We start from the raw sequence: 11170 nt of genomic DNA, 5'->3' as shown, positions 1-11170 counted from the left end.
CCAGGGAGTCCTCCACACCTGCCTGCCTCCTGTCCCCCCAAAACAGTACTTCTGTCTTGTCAGGATTCAGCCTCAATCTGTTAGCCGCCATCCAACCTCCATCTGCCTCCAGACACTCACACAGGAACTTCACTGCCTTCACTGGTTCTGATTTGAAAGAGAGGTAGAGCTGAATATTAGAGGTAGAACAGAAATATCACTTGGACAGTGCTGGCATGTATATAATTTCTCCCCCCAGGAAAGGACCCACAAAGTACTGGCAGCTCCTCTCCTTCTTGTATGCCATTCAAGTGATCAACCTGAATCAAAAGCTGTTACCCAACATCACCCTGGGCTACAACATCCATGAGAACTTTTTTGATGGAAGGGTGACCTATGATGCTTTGCTAGACATGCTGTCAATTGGGCAGCTGAACATTCCAAACTACAGCTGTGGTAAACAGACTAACTTACTGGCTGTTCTTGAAGGGTCCAACTCTCAAAACTCCATCCAGATTTCAAACGTGTTGGGCATCTATAAAATCCCACAGGTAGGAATGGAGAGAGGTATAATAGCATTATGATATCGGCTGTTTTATTTTCAACTACCCTCCTGTTTATCCCTATCATTGTTCCCACCAAAGGGTCCTTGCAATAGACCTTCCTAAAACCTTCCCAATCTCAAGTTGGGCTTAGAAATATATAGGCTTTGATCTGAAATCAAACCAGATCCAAATCTTCCTTCTCTTCCCAGGTCACTTATGCTTTTGTCTCTCATGTTCTGAATGATAAGAGGCATTTCCCTTTTTTCTACCGGATGGTCCCCAAAGAAGAAGCCCTGTACCCAGGGATTGTCAAGCTGTTCCAGCACTTCCGATGGACCTTGATTGGCCTCCTTGCACCAGACACCGACAATGGAGAGAGGTTCCTGAAGAGCTTGACACCCGTGCTCATCAAGAGCGGTGTCTGTGTTGTCATCTCACAAAGCATCCAACGGCTGAATACAAATGGAGTACACATGCCTCGTCTTCCATTCCGCAAGTGGAGGCAAGTGCATGTATTTGTTTACTACGGGGAAATGAATTTTTTCTTAGATGGACTACTCATTATACAACGTTTTTTTGACATAGTGATGAAATCCATTGTTGGGAAAATCTTCATCACAACAGTTTTGTGGGATGTCGCCCTGGAGCTGATGTATAATGACATATCTTTCCAACACATCCATGGTATATTTTCCTTCTTCACTGAGACAAGTAAAGGGGCAAAATACGGTGATTTTCTACCCTTTTTCTTTGGTATTAAGAAGTTTTGGGATGGTGCTTTTAATTGTTTCTATTTAAAGCATGCATTCTCAGTGAAAGGCCGGACAAGATGCAGAGAGAGAGAGAAACTGGAGAGGCTTCCCCAAGATGATCTGGAAAGAATCCTCTCTCTAGACAGCTACAGGATCTACAACACTGTGCAAGCCATGGCTCGTGCCTTAAATGCTGCATATTCATCTAGATCTAAGCAGAGGGGAACTGAGAGAATGGGACTTCAAAGGCTACAGCCATGGCAGGTATTTTCTTTCCCTTCATAGACATCTCAACTGAGCATGACAATCGATTGTAGTGTTGCAGATATTGACTATTGTGCTGTTTGAAACGATTGGAAGCATAAGAACTGGAAGCATTCATTTCCTTTTGGAAATGAATTATTGTCCAGGCGCATAGAAATATTATTCACTCTTTACTCACAAACTATTTATAACAGAATGAGAACATCATTCTGTCCAGCACAGGCTCGGGATCTCTCTCCCTCTCTCTCTCTCTCTCTCTCTCTCTCTCTCTCTCTCTCTCTTACCTTCAGGAGAGCTTCCTTTCCATATTGACTCTATTGAGTTTTGGAGCCAAAGACAAAAAGGCAACTCCCTTCAAAAAGGAGATATTGCAATCCAATACCTTCATTACATGATCTAAGGTTACAACACTCACATGTTAGCTAGCAGAGAACAGCAACCAGTTAGTTAATCTTAATCTCAGCAAGAGCCCAGAGCCCTTTAGGGGGGAAAACTACTATGGAAAAAACCCAAAGTTTGCAAAACACATTACCCATTTTCCATTTTAAACCTTCCTTAATACATATACTTTTTTCAATTCTGTTTGCTATTCTTATTCTTGCCTCCTTGCACAGCCCCCCGAGCAACTGCTTCCATCATGTGCCCAATTCTCCTTTCCCCGCAAGTTGGAATTATTTTTGGCAGGGGAGATGACATTGACCAGGCTGTCTCTAGTCTCTATTCCTTTGACACCCGCTTGACTCTGCTCTGGCTTTCTGCTCCCTCCACCAAGCTCCTGCCTTTCCCTGCTGAAGCCCATATTGGAGATTTCATTCAGTTTGCCTTGAAAGGAAAAACGAACCTAATTCACTCTTTCTGAAAGAATCCAAGAGGGCAGCATCCTTCAGAAAACATGCTTACTAGGAGAAAATGACACAGAAATGCTGAAAAATTCTGATGAGTTTCTATTATTATTATTTTAAAAATGCTTCAGAGATGTGGAGAACTGAATTTAAGATTGGGGTTTGTGTGTGAGAGAGAAAACAGTATGAACCAAAAGTGGCAAGATCCCTCCATTACTATTTGAGTCTGCAACCAGCCCTAAGCAAAGGGGAAGTGGATTGTCAGTATGCTTCCAACATTATTATTATTATTATTATTATTATTATTATTATTATTATTATTATTATATAATTTTAATTAAATTTTCAATTGAACAATTCCAAATAAACATTTGACAAACTCTAAAATATCCCATGACTTCCCTTCTTCTCTTTCCATGGTCCATTTTACATCTTATACACCCTGTATATTTTGCACCCTGTATATTTTGCAAAACCATTCAAATCAGTTTTCTACTTTTACATCCATTAAACATTATTTATGTGGTTGAATTTATCTTAATGCTGCCACTATTTTCAGCTGTATACAGTTATTTTCCATATATTCAATAAATGCTTTCCATTCTTCTTTCAATGTATGTTCTTCTTGCTCTCTTATTCTGTATGTTAAATCTGGAAGTTCTCCATATTCTGTCCACTTAAGCTGCCAATCCTCTTTAGCTGGGACCTCGCTGACTTTCCATTTCTGGGCCAGCAAAACAGGGGCCTATGCTTCCCTTTATTCTAAATGCTCTCATCTTTGCTTCTGTTCCAGCTCCACCCTTTCCTAGGAAACACCCAGTTCTACAATTCTTCCATGGACAGAGTGTATTTGGATGAGAACGGGGAGCTGGCAGCCGACTTGGACATTGTGAACTGGGTGGTGTTCCCCAATAAATCCGTCCTCAGAGTGAAGTTTGGGAGTATCGACAGACAGGGATCCCCAGACCTGAAGTGCACCATCGACCAGGAGGCCATTGTGTGGCCCAAGTGGCTCAATCAGGTGGCGGGGAGTGGGAATCATGCCTGTCATTTTGCTGTCTTTTCTATGAGCTCTAATAAGTGCTCCCTTTTCTGTGGGCTGCTGCCCTCACTTGCCTGTCAACTCCAGCACTGGGCTGTTGTTCCAGATAGTTCCTACAGCTCCTCTGCTCAGCTGGGTGCCAAAGGAGGCTTCCTGCTAAACTGTGTGTATGGGGAAAGGGGGGTTCCTTGCTTTTTGGTTGTTACATGTATTTCTTTCAGTAGTGAATGGCCCATATACAGAACTTTATTTAATTGAGGTCCTTTGTTTTTTTCTGAATTAAATTATGAATAATTCATGTAATGGACAGTGATGGGAAATGCTGAGTTTCAAGCCTAGATGCTACAGCAGATGACAACATACTATGCCTCAAAGAACAATTCTCATTGACGCTCTTCGTCTTTGTGCCTAGACCCTTCCTACTTCCAGGTGTGTGGAAAGCTGTCGCCCTGGATCCGTCAAGGTGATTCAGGAAGGGAAGCCTCTTTGCTGTTATGAATGTCTTCCCTGTGCAGAAGGGACCATCTCCACTCAGGAAGGTGGGTGACTCCAAGGGAAAGGCTGGCCTTGGGGAAGAGAGAAGGGTTCAGTCAGGAATCTCTCAAAACCAATTCTGGGCAGGATCAGGCTGGTATGCTTCATGTGTGGGAGGGAACTGGGTGGTTCCCTCATCATCATCATCATCAATCTCTTTTTATGATTATAGTTTACGATATTGTTCTAAAATGTATCATCATCATTTTTATCTATCTATCTATCTATCTATCTATCTATCTATCTATCTATCTATCATCATCTATATATATATTTAGTAAGCTGATTGGGAAAGGAGGATATAAACATGTGAATCACTAAATGCCTGCCCAGCCACATTCCACTCCTTAGCCCTACTACTACCGTAAATTTCGCTCCATAACACGCAGATTTTTCCTCCTAGAAAGTAAGGGGAAATGTCTGTGCGTGTTATGGAGCGAATGCCTACAGATGGCGGGGGAATCTGCTGCAGTCGTGAGCAGTCCGTGGCTCAAAAGCGGGTGTAAGCGGCTCCTGTCAGCTAGCGGAGCCGAGGAGGAGGGAGAGAAGCAGAGCGGGGTCGGCTGCTTTAAAACAACCCCGTGCTCTCTGTCCCTGCCTGCAGTTTTTTGCTGTCCAATTTTGGATTAGCCACTGTAGGGGCTGTGTGTGTGTGTGTGTGTGTGTGTGTGTGTGTGTGTGTGTGTGCTTGAGCTATCATTCTCCTCCTCCTGCTTCTCGTTCACTCTACCTGCGCCCCTGCGCTCTCCTGCGACTTTAGGATTGACACTCTGTGTGTGTGTGTGTGTGTGTGTGTGTGTGTGTGTGTGGGCTCCTTCTCCTCCTCCTGCTTCCCGTTCACTCTCCCTGCGACTTTAGGATTGACACTCTGTGTGTCTGTGTGTGTGTGTGAGAGAGAGGGCTCCTTCTCCTCCTCCTGCTTCCCGTTCACTCTCCCTGCGACTTTAGGATTGACACTCTGTGTGTCTGTGTGTGTGTGTGTGAGGGCTCCTTCTCCTCCTCCTGCTTCCCGTTCACTCTCCCTGCGACTTTAGGATTGACACTCTGTGTGTCTGTGTGTGTGTAAGGGCTCCTTCTCCTCCTCCTGCTTCCCCTGCGACTTTAGGATTGACACTCTGTGTGTCTCTGTGTGAGGGCTCCTTCTCCTCCTCCTGCTTCCCGTTCACTCTCCCAGCGCCCCTGCGACTTCTAGTGCCCTGCGACTTTAGGGCCAGTTCTCTCTCTGCGTGTGTGTGTTTTGACCTCACTGCGCTTGTTGGGGGAGAGTGTTGGTCGCAATTTTTCTTGATTTGTCTCAGAGTGGTTACTATCATGGTTTCCTTGCCGGGGAGGAGGGAGAGACGCAGAGCCTGCTTGTTCTAAAGGAGCAAAGCCGGAGAGGAGCCTCTCCTGCATTATTAGCAGCATCCTTCTCCACACACCCCATGCGTGCTCCTTGTCCCTTGAGTGCTTTTCCTTCCCTCCCCACTTAAAACGTGGTTACAAAGCACGAATCCACATGGATCCTCAGGATTTTTGCACTGGGTCACCCCAAATTCACCATCAGATCACATAGCATATCCATGGCTACAGCCTGCACCAAAAAACACACGTACCCACTGTTTCATGGGGCCGCAATGGCGCAAAAACGTGGTTACAAAGCATGGATCCACATGGATCCTCAGGATTTTTGCATTGGGCTACCCCAAACTCACCGTCAGATCACATGTCTGGGGCCACAGCATGAACCACAAAAATCATACATCCACTGTTTCGTTTAGAATATTTTTTTCTTGTTTTCCTCCTCTAAAAACTACGTGCGTGTTATGGTCAGGTGCGTGTTATAGAGCGAAAAATACGGTAATTCTTACTCCAAAAAATACCTTTAATCAAATGTGAAGGAGGGAGGTCTAAACCACGGAGCCTCTTGGTCTTGCTGATCGGAAGGTCAGCAGTTTGAAACCACGCGCCGGGCTGAGGTCCCGTTTCTCTGTCTCAGCTTCTTCCATCCTAGCAGTTCAATAGCACACCAGTGCAAGTAGATGGATAGGTGTCACTGCAGTGGGAAGGTAAACGGTGTTTCCGTGCGCTCTGGCATTCGTCATGGTGACGCTTTGCACCAGAAGCAGTTTAGTCATGCTGGCCACATGACCCAGAAAGCTGTCTGTGGACAAACACCAGCTCCCTCGGCCTGAAGCAAGATGAACGCTGCACCCCATAGTTGTCTTTGACTAGACTTAACTGTCCCGGGGTCCTTAAGGAGGGAGATTGTTATGAACCTAGGGTAGATATTAGACTTCTGCACAGACCCCTGGTCCTCCTTTTGGCCCTGGTATAGGAGGCTCCAAGCAGCCCAACCTGCCAGAGGCCAAGCTGGGGATCTCCAGCCCTGGAATCTGTTCCAAATTTCTTCAGGGTAGAGCTAATGTTCAGAAAAACATAATTAAATACCTGTAGTGATCTGTGGCTATCTCAGACTGACTTGGTCTACAACTGAATCTTTCCCAAGAGGCTAGATACTGCTCAGGACTTGGCTGAATCCAGTATATTAAATATTACTTACTCTCTCTCACTCTCTCTCGCAGATGCAGACCATTGCAAAAAATGCCCAGAAAATCAGCATCCAAACAAGAACCGAGATCAATGTGTGTTCAAGCATATCACCTTCCTAGCCTATGAAGAATCTCTGGGGGTTGTCCTACTTTCCCTTGCCCTACTGGGGTCCTTAGCCACAAGCTTTAATTTAGGAATCTTTATGAAATACAATGAAACTCCCATAGTCAAAGCCAACAACCGGGACCTCTCCTACATCCTCCTGGTCTCCCTCCTGCTTTCCTTTTTGTCCTCCTTCCTGTTCATTGGGAGGCCAAGGAAAGGGACCTGCCTTCTCCGACAAACAGCCTTCAGCATCATCTTCTCTGTTGCTGTTTCTTCTGTGTTGGCAAAAACCATCACTGTGGTTCTGGCCTTCCTGGCCACCAAGCCAGGGAACAGGGTGAGGAGATGGCTGGGGAAGAGTCTGGCCAACTCCATTGTCATTTCCTGTTCCTGTGTCCAAGTTGTCATCTGCATGATCTGGCTGGGGATCTCGCCACCATTCCCAGACTCTGACATGCACTCCCAGCCTGGGGAGATCATCCTGCAATGCAACGAAGGGTCTGTGGCCATGTTCTATGGTGCCCTTGGCTACATGGGCTTCCTGGCGGTCATCTGCTTCACGGTGGCTTTCCTAGCCAGGAAGCTGCCTGGGGCCTTCAATGAAGCCAAGCTGATCACCTTCAGCATGCTGGTCTTCTGCAGTGTTTGGGTGTCCTTTGTGCCCACCTACCTGAGCACCAAAGGGAAATACATGGTAGCCGTGCAGGTTTTTTCCATCTTGGCCTCCAGTGCTGGGCTCCTGGGCTGCATCTTCATTCCCAAATGCTACATTATTTTATTGAGACCTGATCTGAACACGAAGGAGCACCTGACAGCAAAAACTAAAAACAGCATCTGATTCTTAAAATATTATTTTTCAAGAAGGAAGGGAAGTGAGATTCTTGAAAAATGATGTTTCAGTTTAAAAAATCGTTACCCTCATTTGATCATGTAGAACCAACCAACTTAATGGAAGTAGTTATGAAATTTGGATCTGGCTGAAAAATTGTTAAAACTTTGGAAGATATAGATCACAGGGAATTCACATTACCAAAATTTTGTAATTAGTCATGGAACAGAACAAGGATGTCCACTGTCACTCCTGTTATTTTCCAAGTGAATCTCCAGCCCCCGGCTCTCTCACTTCCTCATTCATCATCACCTCCTCTGCAGGTGCTGCTAAGTACCCTCTGTCTTTGAGCTCTTTGCTCTCCTACTTTTAAGGCTTGCCGGGTTCTGGGACATGGTGGGTCTAGAATGGTTTCTAATGATGTGTCAGACAGATGTTGCTCTGGCTCTCTCATGATTTCCCAACTTTTATCCTAATCTGCCTCTGAACTGTGACTTCCCTTTATACAGTGGTGCCTCGCAAGACGAAAAGAATCCGTTCCGCGATTCTCTTCGTCTAGCGTTTTTTTCGTCTTGCAAAGCAACCCCATTAGCGGCTAAGCGGATTAGCGCTATTAGCGATTTAGCGCTATTAGCGGCTTAGCGGGCTTAGCGGCTAAGGTGTTAAAAGGCTATTAACGGCTTAGCGGCTTTGAAAAAGGGGGGGGAAAGCGGGGGGGAAATGGCGAGATGGTGCCCAGAACTGGACACTGTATTCCAGGTGTGGTCTGACCAAGGCAGAATAGAGTGGGACTATTACGTCCCTTGATCCGGACACTATACTTCTGTTGAAGCAGACTAAGATTTCACTTTTATAAACTTTATAGAACTGTTTAGAACTTTTACAGCTGCCTGGAATTTCCACAAACTCTATTGGAGAATCACGGGAGGCAGGAGCCATCCGTACTCCAGACACCAGGAAGCAATCAGGGTGCGTCGCACAATCAAAGTGGTGCGGGAACTTTATGGTCCTTGTGTTCAGGACCCTTGTGTTTCTGGGACCCATAGATGGCTCTGGGGACATGCAACAGACCACGCTTATAGAGAGTTTGCATGAAACCCACAAAAATGTTTAGCTCCATTGGGCCCTTAACTTTAGAAAAGGGGGGAGTTTCATGGAGCATCGGGGGAAATCAAAACCCATTCCTCCTGATCAGAACTGATGAGTTGATGACCACTGTAAGCAGATGAAAACATTAGCAGGATTGCAATAACACTTGTAATGTAGCAATTGCTATGGAGAAAACGGAGTGATGTACAATATTGACTATTGAACAGTATGCAGTTGAAAACCCATGGAGGGGAAGGTGAGAAGTCCAAAGGTTTGGAGAGATCTTTAGATATAGATATGTATGGTTGTATTGTTATAATCTTATACTTGTAAAATCAAATAAAAACTATTAAAAGAAAAGAATTGATGAGTTGGTTGTGTTGAGTGCTCACAGCCCATCCCAAGCAAAACATTCAGGTTCATTGGGCCCTTAATCCAAAATGAGGGCTGAAGGGGCCACATAGGGCAGGGGGACTTGAAACCCATTCCTTGTGACCAAGAACAACAGGAAATTCACATAGGGGGTTCAAGGAACCCACCCTGAAAACAATATTAGGTTCATCCCTCTCTTAAACCAAAATAGGCTTTCAGGGGTCACCTAGAAGGTTGGGGCGCTCTAACACAACCCTTGGGATTGCAGGGGGATGAGATGGTTGTGCACAACCTGCCACCCTCAAAAATATGTTTGTGGTGACATTTAAAACTAGCCCGTTTGGAGTGTCCTAAAAGCACGAGGGAAAGAAGGAAAAGCACTAGCCACTTTTCATTTGTGATGTAGGCTTTTTGTTCTATCCCTCTCACCGTCTGCAGCTGTTTAGGGAATTGACAAGACAGGGGATATTTTATGCACCAAACTTTTCAGACTCAGTGCGAGAAATTATGAATCTCTGGAGAAATCCCTGGAGAAATCCCTGGGAAAAATAAGAATATTTATGAGGCGGGGAAGCATCACCCTGGCAACCTTCTGGAGTCTCTCTGTGGCTTGAGGAGCAGATGCAGAGCTGGAGAAAACATGTTTGCAAGAACACAGAGAAGCAGCTGCCCTGTTTTGACGTGGGCCAGCATAGGGTGGAAAGGTCAGCTTGGATTTTAAATAGCAATGCACCTTCGTTGGGGTCAGGACCAATATATTCTTTTAGCAAGTATGCAAATATATACACGCTCTACATAGAGTACCTACATCTGAACACTGTGAACTCATGAAACCCACTCCCTTTACAAGGAGAAATTGATTGATTGATTGATTGATTGATTGATTGATTGATTGATTGAGTTTATTTACCGTTGTATACATAGAGGTCTCAGCGGAGTTCACAGAAAAGATCACAACATATATAACCAGAATAAAAACAACAACCAATAACACCCACCCCCCGAAAGGAGCCACATTTTAAAAGGGTATAGGATGTCAGTCAGGTCAAGCAAAGGCCTGGTTAAAGAGGAAGGTTTTTGCCCGATGCCTAAAGGTGTATAATGAAGGCACCAGGTGAACCTCCCTGGGGAGAGCATTCCACAGACAGGGAGCCACTGCAGAGAAGGCCCCGTTCTCATGTTGCCACCCTACAGACCTCTTGAGGAGGAGGCACACGAAGGAGGGCCTCAGAAGGTGATCTCAGGGTCCAGGTAGGTTTATATGGGAAGAGGCTGTCCTTGAGGTATTGCAGTCCTGAGATCACGCTGACATGCTTGGATCTCCGCATCCCCAAGGCCATCTTCCCTCTTACCAGACACATTCTCCACTAACTGAACCTTCTGCACCATCTGAATTATCACAAAAGATTTGTCTCTTAGCGCATTCTCTGAGGTTTACAAAGAACTCCAAGCATTTGCAGTCATCCCCACCAAACAGAACTTTATTTCTGCAATACCACACAACTTAAGTACGGGCAACTCGTCGTTTGCACAGGGGTTGCATTCTGGGTCATCGCACAGCAGCAGTCACGCAAAAGCCCATTTTGAACCCCCTTGTCTTCTGGGTCCGAAAATGACGTGTGGGTTGCACACACACGTCAATCTATCGCTCACACGATGGTTCCCACCCGTATAAGAAAAAATCCTTGCTAAAATACCGAATTTCATAACGTAAGTTATGACCTGCTTATCTCTCATACAGCGGTAACATATAATGCATCTCTAACAGCAACAGCTTGGAAGGAAAAGGAGAGGGGGAATCAATGATGAAGTATTTGAATTACATCTTTAAATATTCCCTCATTGCGAGAAGTGAGGTTACAGGGAACCAGACAGAGGGCCTTCTTGGTAGTGGCGCCCGACCTGTGGAACGCCTCCCCTTCAGATGTGAAGGAAATAAGTAGCTGTCTTATCTTTAAAAGACATATGAAGGCAGCCCTGTTTAGGGAAGTTTTTAATATTTAACACTGTATTGTTTTTAACACTCGATTGGAAGTCACCCAGAGTGGCTGGGGAAACTCAGCCAGATGGGCGGGATATGTATGTACCGTATTTTTCGCTCTATAACACGCACCTGACCATAACACGCACATCGTTTTTAGAGGAGGAAAACAAGGGGAAAAACATTCTGAATGAAACAGTGGATGTATCATTTTTGTGCTTCATGCTGTGGCCACAGACATGTGATCTGATGGTGAATTTGGGGTGACCCAATGCAAAGATCCTGAGGATCCATGTGGATCCAT

At 45.2% G+C, this 11170-nt stretch overlaps 1 protein-coding gene across 1 annotated transcript; it reads left to right on the top strand.

Moving 5' to 3' along the window:
• The first annotated feature begins 205 nt into the window (after window positions 1–205).
• Window positions 206–7588, top strand: LOC144326618 (vomeronasal type-2 receptor 26-like). Its single transcript, XM_077923151.1, has 5 exons — window positions 206–530; window positions 734–1540; window positions 3176–3403; window positions 3837–3963; window positions 6523–7588. Exons 1-5 carry the CDS (start codon window positions 216–218, stop codon window positions 7431–7433), a joined length of 2388 nt encoding a protein of 795 aa, XP_077779277.1. The 5' UTR covers window positions 206–215; the 3' UTR covers window positions 7434–7588.
• Window positions 7589–11170: the final 3582 nt, after the last annotated feature.

The sequence above is a fragment of the Podarcis muralis genome, chromosome 2 (assembly GCF_964188315.1).
Source record: "Podarcis muralis chromosome 2, rPodMur119.hap1.1, whole genome shotgun sequence".
Lineage (NCBI taxonomy): Eukaryota > Metazoa > Chordata > Lepidosauria > Squamata > Lacertidae > Podarcis > Podarcis muralis.
Note: the sequence above shows the minus strand (reverse complement) of the source record. Positions and strands in the feature narration are given on the sequence as shown.

Coding starts and splice junctions, on each gene's coding strand:
- LOC144326618 (XM_077923151.1), top strand. CDS start 216: ATGTATATAATTTCTCCCCCCAGGAAAGGACCCACAAAGTACTGGCAG. Junction 531..733: donor GCATCTATAAAATCCCACAG/GTAGGAATGGAG, acceptor TTCTCTTCCCAG/GTCACTTATGCTTTTGTCTC. Junction 3,404..3,836: donor GGCCCAAGTGGCTCAATCAG/GTGGCGGGGAGT, acceptor CTTTGTGCCTAG/ACCCTTCCTACTTCCAGGTG.